Source organism: Setaria viridis, chromosome 9, assembly GCF_005286985.2.
Source record: "Setaria viridis chromosome 9, Setaria_viridis_v4.0, whole genome shotgun sequence".
Lineage (NCBI taxonomy): Eukaryota > Viridiplantae > Streptophyta > Magnoliopsida > Poales > Poaceae > Setaria > Setaria viridis.
Genome location: NC_048271.2, coordinates 38,490,618 through 38,511,085, shown reverse-complemented (window position 1 = coordinate 38,511,085; position 20,468 = coordinate 38,490,618). Strand labels below are relative to the sequence as shown.

General features: G+C 47.6%; 3 protein-coding genes across 8 annotated transcripts; all 3 read right to left on the bottom strand.

The window, feature by feature from the left end:
- Positions 1-1,382: 1,382 nt before the first annotated feature.
- Positions 1,383-8,881, bottom strand: LOC117838268 (uncharacterized). The gene is made up of 7 exons (XM_034718223.2): positions 8,493-8,881; positions 7,129-7,860; positions 5,211-6,368; positions 4,764-5,091; positions 3,891-4,146; positions 3,626-3,803; positions 1,383-3,111 (listed from the first exon to the last, which is right to left on the bottom strand). Exons 1-7 carry the CDS (start codon positions 8,727-8,729, stop codon positions 1,645-1,647), a joined length of 4,356 nt encoding a protein of 1,451 aa, XP_034574114.1. The 5' UTR covers positions 8,730-8,881; the 3' UTR covers positions 1,383-1,644.
- A 1,279-nt stretch (positions 8,882-10,160) lies between these two features.
- LOC117838284 (protein ALTERED XYLOGLUCAN 9) lies at positions 10,161-14,615 on the bottom strand. 6 transcript variants are annotated; one of them, XR_004636555.2, is made up of 4 exons: positions 12,566-14,615; positions 11,941-12,025; positions 10,717-10,789; positions 10,161-10,620 (listed from the first exon to the last, which is right to left on the bottom strand). XR_004636555.2 is itself a non-coding variant. In XM_034718245.2 (2 exons), the coding sequence occupies exon 1, from the start codon at positions 13,653-13,655 to the stop codon at positions 12,588-12,590; it is 1,068 nt and encodes a 355-aa protein (XP_034574136.1). In that variant the 5' UTR covers positions 13,656-14,615; the 3' UTR covers positions 10,161-12,025; positions 12,566-12,587. The 6 variants fall into 6 exon arrangements, 2 of the variants coding, with proteins under 2 accessions (XP_034574136.1, XP_034574137.1); XR_004636553.2 differs by having other exon boundaries at positions 10,717-12,025; XR_004636554.2 differs by having other exon boundaries at positions 10,161-10,789.
- Positions 14,616-14,771: 156 nt separating this feature from the next.
- Positions 14,772-15,369, bottom strand: LOC117838285 (histone H4). The gene has a single exon (XM_034718247.2). The coding sequence runs from the start codon at positions 15,262-15,264 to the stop codon at positions 14,953-14,955; it is 312 nt and encodes a 103-aa protein (XP_034574138.1). The 5' UTR covers positions 15,265-15,369; the 3' UTR covers positions 14,772-14,952.
- Positions 15,370-20,468: the final 5,099 nt, after the last annotated feature.

Genomic DNA, 20,468 nt, shown 5'->3' with positions numbered 1-20,468 from the left:
TCATCCTATCACCTCAAACGGCTCGTTACGGCCCATCTCAACATCCCCGCTCCGCCGTCCTTCTCAGCTCCGGTAGCTCTCGCCACCGACCTCCACCATCTCCAGCGGCTCCCGCCGTGGGATCCACCGCCACTACCCACCGCTACCCTAATCTGGCTCCGTTGGGATGCTCACCGTCGCGCCCCGTCTCCTTCACCATCCACCAGCCATCCTTCACCACCCACGGCCGGCCAAGGGCCCTCCCTTTACGATGGGGACCGACGGCGAGCACGAGAGGAAGTCGAAGAGAAGGAAAGGGATGGTGCTGACCTATGGCAGGACCCATATGTCATGCGTTGGCGACAGCGACGTCTAGTCGCCAGCAACGGCTTTGCCCCCACTCAAGCTACTCTCGCCGTTGCGATTTGTATACTAGTCATGCATATTGTAACTTCGTAACAGCATCCCTGACAGCCAAATACCCGCGGTAGGGCTGGTGCTGGCTATAAAACCATAGAACAGAAAACCAACCCAGTTCACTGGTTCGACCGGAAAAACCCTGAATCGGCGAACTGGTTGCGTATAGAGGGATGCTGTATATTAGGCTGAAAGTTGGCCCAGTACGTGACATGCCGATGACCCAGAGTGTAAAACTCAGCAAAATTGTGCAGAAAAACAGCGTTCCCTATAGCCAAATACCCGTGGGGCAGGACTGGTGCTGGTTGTAAAACCATAGAAAAAAAACTGACCCGTTCACCGGTCCGACCGGAAAAACCGTGAACCGATTGTGTAGAGAGGGGTGCTATATATAACCCTAGTCTTTGCACTCAAAGCCACCTCCAGTGACCAACTCGATAAGGTTTTGCTTGTGAGTGAGGAAGTATACCGTGGTTTGATCGGTCAACCCACTGGTTCGACCAATGAACCATTGTACCGATAGCCTCACCAGTTCGACGACCAATCCGGTTTTTCATTCTACGTGTAAAAAAGGGCGGTACAAAGAGCCGCTTGGCAGAACAGACAGCAAAATAGGTGACCGGAAGTCCGAAATTCTCGTGAATTTCTCCTGCCCCTCAAAGCCTGACGCATGAACAGCAGTATTTTATAATTTTTTTACATAAGGCATTATGTTTCCTATTCGTTCACAAAATTTGAACTCAAAATTTAACTCATACACAGAAATAAAAAGAGAAATCTAATTAGGGGTTCAAAATTTAACTCATACACAGAAATAAAAAGAGAAATCTAATTAGGGGTAAATAATTCAGGTGAGTAAAGTGAGCAAAAATTTTGTTAAGGGGTTAAGCGGACAAAGTGAATAGGTGAGGGGAGTAAAATGCACTTTTTCCTAAAAAATATGCTCCCTCAATCCTGTAAAAGGTGCAATTATAGCATTAAAAAAATACTAAAAATGCAATTATATATTTGTAACTGAAATTTTAGTACAGGGATAGATTTTTATCCCGTCCAAAAAAATCACATTTTCTCTTATTGCTGCAATTCTACACGCTACTGCTCAGGCACGTTTCAGCCGAAATAAGATCTACACACTACATGCTTATTATACACAGGTTTTCTGAATGCAGGATCACAAGATTATAGCCTATACAGAGCAGAAAAAGAAAGGTAACATGTCAAGATTCAAAAGTGTCTAGCTATCTGACTCTACGGTTTCAGGTTTATTTCTCTGTTGTCCTGGTGTTCTGGCGAAGTTTCTGCTTCGCGTAAGTCAGTTTCAGTTCCTCTCTGTTCAGGAATAGGCAGTTGTGAAGCAGCTCCAGAACTGCCATCCTGAACCTGATATGGTGCATCTGATGGTCCTACTTCACACAAGTCAGTTTCCATCCCTAGCTGCTCAGGAACAGGCAGCTCGAGGGATCCTTCAGAACTGCCGCCCAGTGCCTGAGATGGCGTATCTGATGCTTCTGCTGCATGCAAGTTTATTTCCACCCCTCCCTCAGGAACAATCGGTCCATATGAAGCTGCTGCTCCGGAACTGCCATTCTGGAACTGATATGCTGCATCTGATTGCCCTACTTCACACAAGTCTGTTTCCATCCCTCTCTGCTCAGGAATAGGCAGTTCATGAGATGCTTCAGAACTGCCATCTAAAGCCTGACATGGTATATCTGATGTATCTGCTTCACACAAATCTATTTCCACCCCTCCCTGCTCAGAAACAGGAAGTTCATGAGAAAAGGCACCAGAACTGCCGTCCCACATGGTACCATTAGGTTGATCTGCACTTTCAGGTGTTGATTTTGAGGGCAACCTTGGCGCTTCAGCTTCGCACCCATCTGTTTTCGCGCCTCCCTGCTTCAGAGCGTGCAGTTTGTGGGTGACCTCTTCAGAGCCCCCATTATACTCCTGCCCAGGAAGTCGATCTGCACTTTCAGGTCTCATTTTTGTGTTGTCCTGTTGTGGCGAATCTGATGATTCTGCTGCGCACCAGTCCCTCTTTGTCCCTTGCTGCCCAAGAGCTAGCCGTTTGCGCAATGCAGTTTCAGAAGCGCCATTCTGTACCCAACAGTGAGGCTCTTCTGTTCGACGGTAAACATACCGTTCACTCCATCCTCCCCTGCCTCCCCTCTCATGACAGGAAGGTCTTCCTCTGCCTCGACTGCCAATTTGACCATGTGGTGCTCGTCGTTGAAGACTACTGAATTGCCTGTCTCCATTGGTCCTGCCAAATTCAGAATCTGCAGCTCCATATGAGTTCAACCTTTGCTGGAAAGGTCTGTCCCGGTATGGATAAGCTACCATGTTCTGAGACTCCGGATAAACAGTCCTATTCTGAAACTCCCTGTTGCAGTAGCTTCCTGGATGCTGCCATGCACCAAGAACACTAATTTGGCCGTGCGATTCTTCCATATGGGCTGATCTAGGAGTATGCCTTCCATTACCTATTTGAGAACTACTGCGCAGGGGTTCATGATACAGCCTGCCATGGGGTTGTGGCCCAAGATGCTGCTTGGTCCATCCTCGATACCCTTCCAGAGAACTATGCTGTTCACTTGAAGTTCTGACTGGAAGCTCATTCCATCTTCTTTGTGGGTTGTTCCTGGCAGTCACCATATCACGAGTTGATGACCAAGATGGCGCTTCATTTGCAAGATTTGAGCGGTCGTTCCTCTGACAAAGTACACAAAGAGTATTTGTAAAGCATTAGAGTCAACACTAACAGAGCTTTGCAAGAAAAATTGTATTAAACCTGCAAATCTTATGAGGGGAAATTCCCTCCTTTTCTTTATGTAAATTGTAAGGCGTATTAGGACTTGAAAAAATCTTCAAATTGACCCTTTGACCAATAATTTCCCTTACATTATCAATTGTTACAAAATCAACATCATACTGTAGATATGTGAAAAATCTAGAGGTACAACTTTTATAGAAACTAAACGTGCATATAATTTGACTAATTGTTGGTCAAAGATTGTAAACTTTGACCTTTTGAAATCCTAATACAGGGATAAAGAAAGGAGGGATTAGTATATGAACACGTAATTGTAGAGTTCACTCCATATGATTCTGTTAAAGAGGATAGGAAACTATCACAAACTATCAAGATAGTAAGCACATGCAGGGTATATGGAGCTCTTAATTTCACAAAAAAAGAAGATGAGGAGGATTTTAGATTCCAGAATACCTGTCCTCTTCGTTTCCATTGCTCAGGCTTAGTTACATGCATGACTGCTTCTGCTAAGTCCTTATCCCGAAAAGCATCAAAGAAGCATCCACGTCTTTTAGAATCACGGACTAAATCAGCCCATATTGAATTGCTTGCCAGTAAAGTGGTTCCATTTCCAAGGATCCAAAGGCAGTACCTGTGACGGAGACATAGCAATTACTAAACTGAAATGGTAGTGGGAACGGTGTGTTGAACTCAACATCACAAAACTAGTACGACGTACTTTGCTCTTGTCAAAGCCACATTAATTCTCCCAGCATCAGAGAGAAAGCCTACTTTGCCATCTTTATTGGACCGAACTGTTGAAATCAATATAATGTCCTCCTCACCACCTTGAAATCCATCAATAGATTTTACTGTAACAGATAGAAAGTCATGTTTCTCAAACTTTCTTCCAAGTCTATCTTGCAATGCAATTACTTGGGCTGTATAAGGAGATATTACACCAACACTCGTCCTCTGCCTTTTCTCAGAGCATTCTACAGTTGTTTTGGAAAAAAAACCCACTAGTTAGCATTATTGTTTCAGAATATTGTTCTAATCGAAACAGAAACAAGCTCATCTGATAAAAAAAATGAAAAACATGATGATCTTGGTAGTAAGCAATGAAGCATGGTAACCATACGTCTGGACTAGGATGCATGTATGGCTGTGTGCTAGTTGAACAAATGTGGAGACTAAAAGGTTATAAATGCATGTTTCATTCAAAAAATGGCTGCATGGAAATCCAATATTTTGACTCTAGTAAAAGAAGAGGTCATCATATATACCAACACAATAAAATAGGTAAACATAAGGCCAAAGTACATAGGTCAACTACTTATTTCCATTAGCAACAGGACAATGGCTCATTTGTACGAAATACTGATACTAGTAGAATGATAAAATTTTCAACACAGTAATTCAGATCAGCTGTGACATCATCAATGAGCTAATCCATGCTAAAAGGTTATTGAATAGCCTAGTGTACAAGATCTTTCAAACATACAGAATACTTTGTCAAGCATTAGTAAGTAGGTTTATCATGGCATCAACCTAGATGTTAGTACTTAACTCTTCCAGCATGTTATGTGAAGGCTGAAGCCTTGAAACATACCTTTCGCAAGTCTTTCGACTATATTGGCTGCTACAGCGACCTCAGCCATATTTTTGGAACTCTGGCCAAGGCTATCAAGCATTTCCATGTCATTTTCGATATGAATGAAAGAATAAGCACCATAAATAGGACCAGGGAGATAACTCTTGGCATAGGTTTCCTGCTTGACAACAGGACCATCTAAAATCCGATGATCATAAAAGCTGGCATTTGGAAATTTACTGATGCAAGGGTGCATTCTATATTGTACTTCCAACAAGTGCTTGCTGTAACCCATTGCACAGAGTCTCTGATAGAGGCTTCGTCCAAAGTCAGCATCTTTAGCAATCTAGCAAGTCATAGCAAGGAGGTAGTATGAGCAACTTAAAAAAAAAATTACTGGTAAAGAAACATGCAGATGGTAAAAGAGAATATGATGTTCAAAATAATCTAATAATAAATATATACCTTGCTCTTTACCAATGCTGATAGCTGGTTTTCATCCCCAATTAGTAAAACATGTTCTATTCCTTGGAGCAATAGAGGAACAAGTGATTCACATTCTTTAAGCTGCGCTGCCTCATCAATAACTAAGATGCTTATAGGCCTCACACTTTGCAGTCTGAATAACTCAAATGAACTAGAAGCAGTGCAAAATATAAGCTTCGCATGTTTCAAACATAAGTCCCGGATGGAAAGCTCATTGTCTTCACAAGGAAGCCGCATCTTCGAAAGAGACATAAGAGTTTTTATGCAAAGAGCCTTTATGTCCAAAAGGCTATATGTAGAGATATCACATTCTTGAAGATCATCAGCTGTGTCATCTAACAGGTCATCATGACTACTAGAAGAATCAGGAAGTTCATCAGCAGGCTTGAAGATTGTAAAAAGATGCTCATCAGAGACATCATCTGCACTCAGCAACTGCTGCAATTTATCCACCAAGCTTTTGGCAAACATCATTCTATCGAAGTTCTTGCCCAGGGAACCCCTTGGTAGATGGTCATAGAATGTATCGATGCATCCTGCCAATTCCTTGGCTAAAGCACTGAATCTACTTGTAAAATACATCTTGAAGGTAAGGTTGCATGCTTCACCTCTTCCTTGTCGTATATCCACGGACATTCTGTACCGAGAAATGCAATTTACTAGTAATGTTATGACAGAATCCACACAATGCTTCCACCCATGTTTTCGGTCGAAGCAGGTCAGCAGCTTCTGCACACGATCATCCAAATATATTTCTGATAATAACTCGCCAATTTGCAGACGGTCCTTGTTACCAAATAAAATGATGTCACCTAATGGATAACGTTGTCTTGGAGAGAAGTCCCCAATCAGTTCAAGAAGACGACAAGCTACTTGCAGGACTGCCATGTTAGTTGGAGCGCATGCAAGAGTTCTCTGTTCCTTCATCAGAAGCATTTGTAGCATCACTGCAACTGTTGTAGTTTTACCTGTGCCTGGTGGGCCCCAAACTAGCCCCGCAGAAGACCTGTGACTGCATTCACTTGACAAAATACAACTTGCTACTGCATCAAGTTGTGAGTCATTCAGCTTAAATTTGCAGAGATCAGCCTTGATTTCATCAAGTGAATTGCTGCAGTATTTACAATGTCCAGGAGCCTGCAGCACCAATTTGAAAACTTCAGAGTTCATAAGACAACAACATAGGAGTTCCATAAACAAATACGTACACAAAGCAGAGGACAACTAATGACACATGACTGTGGAATTGTATGAACAAGGCAGGTGACACACTCATTATGTGCCATAAGAAGTTGAAACTACTTAATAAAAGAGTTGGAAATGTCAATGAAGGCCCTGATGTTCAAAATGATGTTGTGTAATATAACAATACGGGATAGGTATTGTGGTAGCGTAACTATAAGGAGGAGCAATTCCAATCCACAACTGCAATATACAGTTAAATTATACCAATTGGTCAGAAGTAAAAAAGATGGGGGTTTGATTTGCATAAGTCATTTCAAATAATTTGAAGTAGTGCGTGAGTGTGACATTCTTGAAATCTTTTACGAAGCAGACACATATCAGTAACATCAAGACATCATTAAATGAATATAATGCATGCAAGTTTGTGAGCAGTAGTGAAACAGGGATTCCAACATATAGTTCAAAACCATGCTAGACAGATAGATTGCAACATTCTGTAAACAATGCAAACAAGTAAGAAATGTTTCTGAACTTTTATTCACATCACATAAAAAATATTACAGAAAAAGCAAGATACATGATGATCAAAAGCATACCATCCTCGCTAATGTATTTCAGCTACAACTATGCAAGCTAACATGGCAAAAGGGAATTTTCTCTTGTACACTGCAAACTAGTCAAGGGAGGTAACGTTATAACCCAAAGAACTCACGTAATTGTTTCTGCCCAACATGCTATGGATGATTTTTGAATCCATTGTCAAACCCCTTCGAAGAACAACCCAAACACGGTCATATGTTATCATATTAGTTAGGAACATGGCATAGAAGGACCATCGCCTTGATGAATCGTGAGTCTCTGTCTCATTTTGTCCATGCCGACCACTCCACTTTTCAGCTTTGGCTCGTTCTTTCCAGACATTGTTGTGCGCATATGAGTTTCTAGATTTTGAACATGTTGCTTCTTGATCTAGCATATCCCAAGACTCATCCAAACCTTCAGAATACGACTTATCGTACTTATTAATGCCCATTTGTCGCCGTTCACCTCCTTGTGCCCCAGTCTCCATCAACTGTGATGCCTTAACTGTCATCTTATTGCCCTTAACCTTACTGACCCATACAATGACACATGATTTGGACTGTCTGAGAATATCATATTGATTTGCCGGTCTTGTTTCTGAAATCAGTAGCACATCTGCAGCTTTTGGCTTATAGTTATCGATCCCACAGCCATGAGACGTTCCCCTCCATCTGCCGAGGCTGATCTCGAATGATCCCTTCCCTTTCCTCATTGAATTAACAGAGAGCAGATCTGCATATGGAGCATTGGAGATGTCCTCCATGCTCGAACACATATCATCCCTGACCTCTTCTAAAAGTGGCCCAAAGAACGATGTCATGTACTGCTCCATGCTGCTAAATGTCTCTGGTATCTTCGACACCTGTAAAAACATTCTACTTCCATGAAACCACAAATCTTTCTTAGCAGTTTGCAAGAAACCAGCCCATAAAACCTATATATTTTTTTAAGGCAGTTTGAGTGTATTCAGTAAACTCAGTCCATAAATCTGCTAGAGAATGTAAGAACATCCTATTTGTCAGTGCAATGGAATTTTTTTTTGCTACAATGATCCAGTCAATAAATAGCATAGGCAGATATAGGTGAATGAAATGTAAACATTCAGACAGCAGGGTTGTTATAGCCTATGCCAGTGACACAGTTTAAACCCAAGCAGAAGACCTAGACGATATCTCTGAAACTTATGTGCAATTCGGACAGCAGACAATGCATAATTAGTAAATAATTCACTGCTGACGCCAAAAGGAAAAACGAATTCTAAACCAAATTCTCCACCTACGCAAAATGCGGCAACCCAAAACGACTCCACCTAAACTAAAACGGCCCAGGGACAGGGGGGAACGCCCATTGACGCGCAAAACCCCACACGCAGTTCATCAGATCCACACGGATCATTCTCTACGCACGCCAGGTGCCCAGCACCGAGCGGCCGATCGAGAGACGGGGAGGGAGAGGCGCGGGCGCGTAGCCGCGTACAAGCAAGCAACTCCTCACCTTGTCGCGGAGCAGGTCCCTGTCGAGGATTTGGTCCACGGACCACGAGAGCACCAACTCGGAGAGGCTCTGGCTCCTCCACCGCCACAGCGCGTCCCCGGGGCGGTCGTTCCCGGGCGGCGGCGGCGGCGCCTGGCGCCGCTCCTCCTCCTCCTCCTCGCCGCCCCCGTCGAAGGCGGCGCCCGAGGGGTCGCCGTGATCCTCGTCGCCGTCGCTGGCGTCGCGCGGGCGCCGCATTCCGCACCTCGGCTCGGCGTCGCGCACGAGGGGAGGACGGGAGTGCGAGACGAGGAGTCGCAGGTTCACGATTGGGTGGGGGAATTTGGGGACGGTCTTTGGGTTTCGTCAGGGGCTCAAGAGCCTGTCTGTGATTCTAGTCTAGGTTTCGCCACTGATTGTCGTTGGGAGTGAGCCGGTCGGCGTCTGCATTTGTGTGCTATGTCACGCCACATTGCTACGTATCAGCAGTCTTGGATTTGGAGCAGCCCATAGTATTGATCACAAATAACGAGGAAGATTTCTATGATGTGACAATTGAAATGACAATTCAGAAATTTAAGCCTTGTTTAGTTCACCCCAAATCTTAACTTTGGCACTATGCAAAAAGAAGATTCTCCGTCACATCAAACTTGCGGTACATGCATGGAATACTAAATGTAGATAAAATTAAAATCAATTGCACAGTTTTATTGTACTTTGCGAGACGAATCTTTTGAGCCTAATTAGTTAATATTTGGATAATAATTCACAAATACAAACGAAACGCTACAGTGTTGCTACAGTAATTTGGGCACCCCAAAGTTAGGCAACTAAACAATACCTTGATATGATTCTCACTTTGTCTTATTCTCTAGGTGCCATTGAGAAATACATTGAGATAGTAGAATGCCATCTCAATTAGAATACAGTTATGTTTAGAAATTTTCAAAGCAATTTTTCAATTTGACTACGAATAATTATGGAGATTAATAATATAAAAATGGTGTTATTAGATTCATCGTGAAACATGTAACATTTTCAAAAAATATTGTTGGTCAAAGTTAAAAAATAATTTTTTAAAAATCTAAACGTAATTATATTCTAATACTGGGAGTAAGAGTCCACGTTTGCATGGTCATGCCACAAAATACAATCAGTCCTTCTATACATATATGTATGTAGGACGTATTTTTACTCAACAAAGTGCTGTATGTAGGACGTATTTTTACTCAACAAAGTGATAAATGCATACTGGTTAGTTTACTCAACAAAGTGATTCTAATAATATGTTAATTTGTCAAAAATTGATAGCATTTTATAAGAGAAACTAAGAATCATAATCTACTCTTGAGGACATTGCAAAATACACCTTCGGAAGTCCGGCACATCCTCCATCCAACCATGCTACTGAAAGATCCACTAATTAGAGGGCGACCCAACCAAAATTAGAGGGCGACCCAACGTCATTTGCACCTGCTATCAAGACTCAAGAGACTGATTAGGGCTGTCCAGGCCTCCAGGGCACGGCCACATTTGCTTCTCGTTCCTTCTTCTCTTATGCGTGTAATTTTAGCGGCTTCCTCCCACCCAACTGCTGCTGCTCGCATCTCCCACCTGAAGCAGAGCAACATGGCTAGGTCCTTTTCTTTCCACAAATCCCTTACAAAATGCCTCCAAAATAAAAATCTCTTGCCAAACTGCTACAGCTGATACGCATTAGACCTTTTGGTTCTCGTGGACAACACATTTCTTCACGTGGAGCAACATAAAACTGCCAGCAATACGGCAGGACTAGATAATAACACTGATAACCTCCAATGAATTGGCTTAAAAACTAAGGCATCAAAGCAATGCAATATCATACACAGCATGGTGGACATATGCCTGAGCCTTCTTTGTTACAGCTTAGAGTTCGTCGAAGAGAGTTTAGACGGCAGCCTGCAGGCCTGCAGCAGATGAAGCGGCAGCGCATGTTTCTTCACCGCCGGCTCGCTCAGGCTCGCCAATCGCCATCCTGAGGTCCTGACTGGTGACTCCTGATGGCATTGTCCTGTGTACGAGACAGGCAAACTAGCAACCGACTCTTGCTTGCCTCGGGGCGCGATAAACTGCGAGTCGAAGATTGCAGCCGTGTCTTCTCTGGTTGCACCTGCAGTGGCAGGAGAGAGCGCGCGCTGTGATATTGCTAGCACTAGCAGTCTTCCATCCTGAAACAACACAAGCTTATGTGCATGCACATGCTCACAAGAATTTCTTCCACCGAACCGAACAAGCCCGTAGGACGTAGGTGCATTAGAGACCAGGGAGGTAAACCAAACCTGGAGATCAAACACCAGAAATTGTTAAGCAGCCATGAAAGTACAATATTGTTCATCTTCCATGTTGGTGGGTCTTGGAAACATCAGAAATATTTGTAAAACGTTTACTTTCGTTGGCTTATTACTTCTACTTTACTCAATTCAACAGCATAGAAAGAACATTATATAAAGTGTCATACCCCCAATCCATGTCAGAATGGGAAGGCACTTGATCAATTCAAGATCAAACTCTAAAAATAAAGATCAAACTATACTACATAGCAGTATAGCACAGACAAGGGCACCATATGGGGCAACTAAACCATTGATCAACAATTCAAATAGAAGTAAACAATGTTCAGTAAAGTAAAGAAACAGTGGCATACTTCAGTGCTCGCTTAGTACCAGTATGACTATAGCATTCTCTGATTATCACACGTTGTGTCATCCAGGAATATATTGATTACCTTTACTGATTGAAAGTCTGAGCAAAGTGAGTCAAACTAATCGATGAACTTAGCGTGTGAGATTGCTAACAGGACTATATAACACACAAATAGCTCATTGAAGAAAGCAAAATACCAATTAAGTTCCTCCTTGATGAACCACTGTAACAAGGACTTATGCGCATTGGATTTTTCTGTAGTACTTTGTCAAGCAATGAATAATGGATGAATGATGGAGCATCTGCTTCAATTAGTTACAAATTCCAGTACCACTAGTTTGCAGCTTACAAAACAAGAACACTAAATATTTTTTTCAAGAACACTAAATATTGGAACAAAGCAGAAATGAGAAAGAAAGATACTACCTCCGTCCATAAATATATGACGTCTAGGAGAAGCTAGTTAGTTCAAAAATGAACTAATTTGCTTGTCCTAAACGTCATATATTTATGAACGGAGGGAGTACATAATACAATGTAATAAAGTCCACGTGTCTACAGCTCACCATAAGACATTTTTTATCCATTGAAAACTTATAGTCTTGTCTAGGAGACTAGGAGGCATTTAAGGATCTCATCTGAAGCTATTACTGATAAGTATAAAGGTGCACAATGAAGACCAGTGACTAAGTGAAGAAAATAACTACACCTTAGTTCTTCTGAAGAGTACATAGCACTAACTAAATCTTATTTCATTTTGAACAGGAAGAGTATAGTGGCACATTACTGGTGTATTAACTCTTGGCATAACCTTTCCATGCAGTATGGTTGCTGAAACATAGTGTTCGACTAACATGCATCATGCATGCAGCCTGCAGTATAGTCATAGGTTGAGACTCAGAAACACAAATCTTAGTAGTGATGAAAAGCAATCGACTATATTAAGAGGTAGTACAGTTACAGTACAATTGATCTCAAATTTGACATGTACACATAGATCCTGCTTTTATCAAAATTGGTTAACTGGATGATTCCAGGCTGGAAGCATCATCAGTTCATCAATCATCACAGGCATGATTCAGAGAAGTTTTTGAATTACCACAATGAAGACACATCCAATGCCAAAATGAGAGCTGACTATTGCTTAGTATCCCAGTCTACATGTCAGAATCACCATCTTAGTTATTTCCCAAGAAAAAGTATACAGTACAACCCAGCTCAGTTTGCCATTCAGCAAAAAGCAGTGTGGTTCTAAGATGTTCCTATTTTACAATCTAATGTTGAGCAATCCAAGGGTGACTTCGGGCAAGTGACCAAAACATTGAAGTAATCAAAGAACCTTCCTAGTTCACAACAATTTCTAGTTACTCGTGTATTGTAACAGACCAAAAGAACAAGGGGTGGGGACAAACCTGTTCAAGAACCCCCACCCACTCAAATCCTTTGTTGTGACTCAATCACCAATGCATTGAGCATGATATGCAATACGGCGTCATACACCTCGCCATCATAATGCATTCCATCAGCCGTGCACTGCTGCCCGCATCCCTGGGTGAGTTTCCCCACATCAAGCAGCAAGCATGGGCCGCCATCACCACGAACGAGACCCCTCCGATCGACCTCGTAGTCATAGGCGCGCAGCATGGTGCCGTTCATGTGTGCCCTCTTGGCGTCTGTGTTGAGCATGTGGTTCACTAGGTGCGGCAGGCCGAGCCAGAACATATGCGGCGGCGGCACTGGGAGCGGCGAGCGCAGCGACTTGGCAGCGCCCGCGACGGACGCCAGTGCGTCGCCGTAGCTCGCGGCGTCCGTGACGTGGAGCATGTGCCAGAGCCCGGATCCGAGGACGAGCACGTCGGGGACGCGCGGCGCAAGGCGCAGATCCTCGCGGAGCAGCCGCGTGAGGTTGCTCTCGAAGGGCGCCCAGACGAAGTCCACGGAGATGCCCCGAGCCGGCACCGCGGCACGGTAGTCGCTGTGGCGGCGGAATAGCTCCGGCTCGGCGGCCGCCGCCGCGGCCGGGTCAAGCAGCAGGCGCAGCAGCGCGAGCACGAGCAGCCGCGCCTGCGAGTCCCCGGCCACCATCACCCAGGACCCGTTGAGCAGCAGAGACGCGTCGTCGCGCGACAGCCGCGCGAACCCGCAGGCCGACGCCAGCGAGGGCGGCCACGACCACGTCCGCGCCGTTCCGCCTCCCAAGCCATTCGCGGGGTCGGCGTCAGACCAGGACACGCGGTGCAGGAACGGGACGCAGGAGGACCCGGAGGAGGAGGAGGAGGCGGACGCGGCGCCGGGGCTGGGGGTGAAGAAGGAGGCGGCGAGGAGGTGGGGCACGGAGGGGAGGTAGGGGGAGAGGTGGACCCCGACGGCGAGCGAGACGAAGAGCGCGCCGGAGAAGAAGAGCACCTTGTTGCGGCTGAGGTGCCACCCCGCCAGCCCCATGGGCACGAACAGCACGACGCACGCCGCGACCACGCCCGCCTGCGCCGCGGCCGAAACCATCGACCGGCCGGCCGCCTGAGCGCGCGCGCGAGCGGCGAGCAGCGAGGCGCCACCAGATCTGGGTCGCGGCGCGGGATCGCGGGCTGCACGAGGTTAGGCAGGCAGGCAAGCGGTGGGCGGGCGGGCACCGTGGAGCGGAAGCGAGGGAGATTAGAGGGGGGCGCCGCGGCCGCCTGGTGGGTTGGTGGGGTTGGGGACGGAGAGATTGGGGAGTGGCGGAGCGGGTCGGCGGGATGGGAACAGCGGAACGGCAGGGCGGGTGGGGAGGGGACGGGACGGCGCGCCGGCGCTTTGGCGGTTGCCGCCTGGGGCCGTGGACGTCGGTGCGGCGGGGGGCGTGGCGCGCCGGCGTGGATGCGGGGTCGGGTCGGTTGGTCCCTGCCTGTGTTGGTGCCTCGAAGGTTAGTAGACTCCTTCAGATGTGGACTTGAGATTATCATCTCCATTTATGCAGACTTCGTTCCTCCTGCTCCGTTCAGAGGGGAACAACAGATTGATGGCGAGTCGACTTCGCCAGGTTCTCAATCGGATCTCCATGCTAGTGTCGAGCACGCACTGAAAATGGAATCGCAGGTTTTAGATTCTCGGTCCAGTATCAAGATGGCGCGGACCAACGAAGCTAGGCATCGAGATATTTCGCCATATGAATTTCGGTTTCGGTTTTTCTCTCGCTTTCAGGAATTGCATTCGTGATTTCGAAATTTTGGCCGGCACTTTACGACATCTCGCCGGATATGAGCGGGGTCGTGTCCCAACAAACCAACCCAGGCCACATTTTTTGAACTAAAGAATTCACAGTTTGGTGCCGTAGTGCTCACGCGTCTCCTGACTTCACGACAGAAGTGAATCCGTCTCAGATCCACCAAATCATGCGCCCAATTTGCTTTGACGGCACAACGTTTTCTAGCGATTTTGATTTCTCTGTTCGATTGCTAATCAGGCTAGACTGAGACATAAACCACAAACTAGTGTTAATTAAAGTCACAAATCATCGACGGACACTGCAAATTTCCAAAGAAACATTACAGGACTACTTAAGAGGGCCACAAACAATACTTGACCAGTCATCAGAACAAGAACAGAGCCAATGGGAACAGAGGGACCAAGAACACCAAATTATACCTACGAACATCCATTCATTCAATTGATAGGCTTCCAATTCTCCATTACAACCATAAACACCTATTAAGTTAACACCACAACGCAGCTAGACACAGGACAGAACCCAACACAGCAACTCCCCTAAATCCATCAGAAACCCTAGCTCGAGCCTGCAGGACGCGGACGGGGTCAAGGCTCAGCCGCCGAAGCCGTAGAGTGTGCGGCCCTGGCGCTTGAGCGCGTAGACGACGTCCATGGCGGTGACGGTCTTGCGGCGGGCGTGCTCCGTGTAGGTAACGGCGTCGCGGATGACGTTCTCGAGGAAGATCTTGAGCACGCCGCGAGTCTCCTCGTAGATCAGGCCGGAGATGCGCTTCACGCCACCCCTCCTCGCCAACCTCCGGATCGCCGGCTTCGTGATGCCCTGGATGTTGTCGCGGAGCACCTTCCGGTGGCGCTTCGCGCCGCCCTTGCCCAGGCCCTTACCTCCCTTGCCGCGGCCCGACATGGCTGATGCTGCGAAGACTTGGAGCTCGCCGGAAGCAGGAGGATTCGAAATGGATTTGTGCGGACGAAGATTTGGTGATTTTCTGCGAGATGGGGATTAGGGAGCGACGGGGGCGTGGTTTTATAGGAGGGCGGGGCAAGGGGACCGATCCATGGGAAGGTGGTGACTGGATGTCGATTGGATGGAGTGGCCAGGCGCGGATCGCTGACGTGTCGGACCGGACGGACGGATGTGGGTCGATCCGCGGGAGGTGGTTCTGCACCGTTGGATCTAGACAGCAGGCGTTCGTTGGTTTGAAACGGAGAACCGCGGATCGATGACGTGGCGGGGTGTTGCTTGCTTTGATTTTGGAGTGGGCTTTCTCAGCAAGTGGGCCTGCTTGGATCTGTTGCGAGCTGATTCGCAAATACCACGCTGGTCAGCCCAAACAATTAAAAAAAAAGCCTATTTTTACACATGGTTGTATCTTGCATTCGTATCGCTTGTTTAGGATTTTTTTTAACGTGCGTAGCACGTTTTTAATTTTTTATTAAGAAGAGAGAGAAAGTGTCGTACAGAGTATAGCAACCTGGTTACAAAAGCAAAAGGAAAAGAAGGGCAAAACCAACACCAAACAACATTGTGGTTTAACCTCAACCAGAACTCGAAACCTATAACAACCTAGAACTCAGAACGTGTTTAAGGCCAGCAAAGCCTGCTTGTCCAAAGCCTCGCATCCTCCATGATTACCGGTGCCGAGCGCTCGTGAACCCTACGATTCCGTTCCTTCCAAAGCGACCAAGCGACTAACCATACGAGGGAGTCAAAACCCTTTCGATAAATCTTCACAACTGCCTTTCGTGTTTGATCCACCATTCAGCTAGTGGGGACTCCATTTGCAACGTCAGAGCGGCCAGACCAACGTGTCGGAGGATGCAAAACCAAGTCTCGCGACTGTGTATACAACCGGTTAATAGGTGGTCAAGTATTTCCACTTCCTGCACACATAGTGCACAGTCATCCCTGTCCAGCAAGCCATGACGTTGTAGCCAATTGGAGGTCCAACAGCGACCATGAAGGACTAACCAACCAAAAAAGTGGCATTCCCCCAGTGCCCGCACCTTCCAAAGCTCCCAACATCAGCGACCTACCAAGGAAGAGTGCGCGATAGGCAAATGCCGAGGAGAACTCGCTTGAGCTCAACCACTTCCAGATGAACCTATCTAGGACTGAAGTTAACACCCAATCCCGGATGAGGTCCTAGACTCTGATGTATTGCACCACGACCTCCACCGTTCGTTCCCGCGAGATATCGCGGACCCAGCATCTGTCCAGAAGGCCATCCCTCACCGTGCGTGTGTTCCTAACTCAAACTGGTACCGCTGCCTATACGTTCGGCACCATCGACCGGATGGAACATCCATTGATCCATCTATCCGATCAGAATAAGGCGGAGCGACCATCACCCACCACAACAGAGACCAACGTATAAAAAAGTTGTTTGCCTGCGTCCCATATGGAAACTTAAACCCTACCCAAGTTTAAGCTGGGTCCAGGTGAGCCACATCCAACGCATCCGCAGGGCCTATTTGGGATAGCTTACATGAGCTTTGCTTTTCACCTATTTTACGCAAATTGAGATAATATAATGTGAAGCTATTTAGTAGAATTGAAGTAAAAATAAACTAAAAGTTGGATGAAATTAATTTTTTCTAGTTCATCGGTAAAACTGTCTTAGGGGAATCCGTCGCAAACCAGCCCTTATTTCTCACCCAAAAAATTTCAATCGTGATTATAACACTCTCGCTTCTCAGCCAAGAAAATTTCGTCGTGGTTACAACACTAAACTACTGCAAGTGGTGCTCTAATTCTCCTGATGCATTTTGAAAAACTAAGCTATTGTTTTTCAAGCTCAATATTGGCGCTGTACATTTTGGATTTACTATCATAGTAGTTGCCCACTTGCCCTCGACAACACGCGTGGTTCTCCGCTACTTAATTCGGCCTTAACCGTCTCGCGACAGAGCAGGTCCCATCACTTGAGGCAAGTTGCGCGAAGCGGTGATTAGCTTAGCAAAATGCTGCCAACAATGGAATATACTTTTGGCAGCACGAGGGGGTGTAAACAAGGTATATCCCTCGTGTTTGCATCCCCGGATCGACAAGTCTTTGTAACCAACGGCCGTATATATCGACTAAATTTGTGCCGAGTTCAAGACTTAAGACTTTTAGCCCACGGTTTATGTTGTGCTTGTGCCTTTGCTTTTTGTTAACTGAAATGCATGCAAGGGGTGTTTGGATAGCTCCTACTAAAATTTAGCACCTGTCACATCGGATGTTTCGATGCTAATTAGGAGTATTAAATATATGCTAATTACAAAACTAATTGCAGAGTCTAATTCGCGAGACGAATCTATTAAGCCTAATTAGTCCATGATTTGGCAATGTGGTGCTACAGTAACCATTTACTAATGGTGGATTAATTAGGTTTAATAGATTCGTCTCGTGAATTAGTATAGGGGTTCTGCAATTACTTTTATAATTAGCTCATATTTAATCCTCCTAATTAGTATCTGAATATCTGATATGATACTGCTAAAGTTTAGCACCTAGTATCAATCACCACGACGTTGACGCGACGCTAAGGGCCAGCCGCCCAGGGGCAGGGTAGCTAGAACTTCTACTCGATTCTCCGGGGGCGGACCGGCAGGCCAATTAGCGCTACCCAACTCGCCCTCCACTTCCGGGATAATCTACCTCGATGTCGCATTGACCTCTTTTGCGTGAATTTAGCAACCTTGATGGAGCCATCTGCAAAACGGCGGAGGCAACTCGCCGAGTTCAGCAGCGCAGGAAGGCAAAGGCGCCCAACGCTGACGCTTTACCTACTCCCCGGGCTCGCCCGTCCCCGGTTCAGACAACAAACGCAGCCAGTTCTGTCGCCTGCTCGGCTGCTCTGCCCTGAGTACCCTGAGTCCCTGACTCCTGAGCACGCGCGGAGATAGCCGGGCGTCGTCGTCCGTCGAGCATGGCTGCATGCGGCACAAGTGTACAGGGAGGGCACCGCTCACCGGAGCCATGCACGCGAGTGGTCTCGCTGCTGGCTCACTGGCTTGCTGCTGTAGCCAGCAGCACTCCATCAATACGTACTGTACGACAGTACGAACCCATGCCACGGCCACAGGAATTGTCGCCCGGCACTGTAACACGTGCTGCACGACGAGTTATGCCAGGTTAAATAGTTCCCTCCAAACTCCCACACTATGAAAAAGAAGATTCCCCGTCACATCAAACTTGCGGTAAATGCATGGAGTACTAAATGTAGATGAAATCAAAAACTAATTGCACAATTTTATTGTACTTTGCGAGACGAATCTTTTGAGCCTAATTAGCCAATATTAGGACAATAATTCACAAATACAAACGAAACGCTACAGTTTGCGCATTTATGGCAAAATGCCAATTTTACCTATCCCAAATTGGGAACTAAACAAGGCCTTACACTTCATTTGTCACCAACTTTTCACCCTACATATAATCTAGTCCACTCCATAATCTAGTTCCATAATAAGGCAACAACAACGAGGAAGTGTGCTGCCCACGTCGCTCCCGCGTGAGCGACACGGGCGGACGCAACTGCCGTGCCGCCGCCCCTTCCTCCACCTCCCCACGGCCGCACCGCCGCTTGAGCCAGCCGACGGAAGCCCGCACGGCTTGCGAGGACAGCGGCGGTGGGTGTCCATCCCTTGGCGGGCGCGGCAGCCATGGTTGCCACCAGAGGGAGCCGCCGTGAGGCGGCACGCGGCGGGGCCGGCGAGGCCGGATCCGGGGCCTCCACGGTCGGATCCAATATCCACGGTGCCGGATCTGCCGTCTGGCGCGGCGGCGGTGGCCTCCCCCATGTAGGCCGACGCGCCTCGCCCGGTGTAGCGAGGGCTGCCGCTGGGGTGGCCGGTGTAGGGGGTGGTGTCGGTGTCTGGGCGGCGAGGAGCGAGAAGGCAGCCCGCGCGGAGTGTGGTGGCTGCGCGTTGGCGGTTGCCGGGCGCGACGCGCCGCATCTGAGCCGCCCGGCTAGGGACGACGACGGCGTGAAGGCGGTGGCACGCAACGCAGCAGCTCTATGTGCGAGCGAGAAGGAGGCTAGTGAAGCATGTGGCGATAGCGGAAGAAGGCCTGCGCGCTAGAGCTGGGGCGCGGCGACTCGCAGGCGCAGTGGTGGCCTGGACACAGCGCGCAGAGGCGCTGTGTGTGGGCAGTGAATGGTGGAGGCTACACGTGTAGGTGCTCCGCGTGGGCAGCGGTGGTCGGATGGCGGGTTTGCGGCGTGGAGGAGGCTTAGGGGTGCGGTGTTGCAACGCCTTGAGGAAATGCCTGACGACGCTGGGGTGGTGGCCGTGTGCGAGGAGCGAAGGTCAAGTGGTGGCACCTCTTGGCGGCAACCGCATTGGAGATGGAGGTACGACGGCGTGGCACGTGGAGGCGCGGTGGCGACGCTGCTCTGGCTGGGCTGCCATGGCTGTGGTCCAGGAGTGCCAAGCCATGATCGTGCAGCGAGAGGTTGGGATGCTCCGGGCGAAAGCCCTCGCCGGCCTTCGTGCTAGTGGAGATGATGGCGGCACCCTAGGGCGTCGCTTTCCCCGTTGGGGGTGTCATGTTGGAGCTACAACCTTGCTGCACGAAATTTCTCTAGATGAAAACCCTGTTCAGATTCTGGATGAGCGACGGCACCATTGGCATCGTGCCCTCCTTGGAGGCGTCATCTCTGGAGACCTAACTCGAATTGAGACATTGCTGGTCCATTGGTTATGGGCGGTAGTAGCCGGTGACGGCAATTCCACCGCGTGGCAGGCTGGATGGGTGTTGCTGAGCCCACGTGGAGGCAATCACAGATTCATAGTTATGGTGGCGGTCAGGGGTTGTCGCATGGTTGTCGGATTTGGCTGCTTGTAGCGGACCGCGGCGGCTGGTGTTGCTTAGCAATGGTCAGTGCGGCATGGAATTGCGTCGGAGGACAGCGCTTGTGGCAACAGCATCGTTGGACGATTAAGCTTACAACAGATTACGGCGGGTTCCTCAGCTTGGTTGGGCCATCCAGTGCGATACATCGTCGGAAGATGGTGCAAGCGACTTCTTTGGCTTGCTGACGAGGCGGCGGATGCTATGTGCACGGGTGAAGCAACGAGACGAGGTGTGTTGGTGTTTTATACCGGCAACCCGCGAAGGAA

Bases quoted from the DNA above. Each gene is read 5' to 3' on its own strand.
- LOC117838268 (XM_034718223.2), bottom strand. From the start codon at position 8,729: ATGCGGCGCCCGCGCGACGCCAGCGACGGCGACGAGGATCACGGCGAC. The intron at 7,861-8,492 runs GTGAGGAGTTGC...ATGTTTTTACAG, and splicing joins GGGACCTGCTCCGCGACAAG to GTGTCGAAGATACCAGAGAC. The intron at 3,112-3,625 runs GTATTCTGGAAT...GTACTTTGTCAG, and splicing joins AATGGAAACGAAGAGGACAG to AGGAACGACCGCTCAAATCT.
- LOC117838284 (XM_034718245.2), bottom strand. From the start codon at position 13,655: ATGGTTTCGGCCGCGGCGCAGGCGGGCGTGGTCGCGGCGTGCGTCGTG.
- LOC117838285 (XM_034718247.2), bottom strand. From the start codon at position 15,264: ATGTCGGGCCGCGGCAAGGGAGGTAAGGGCCTGGGCAAGGGCGGCGCG.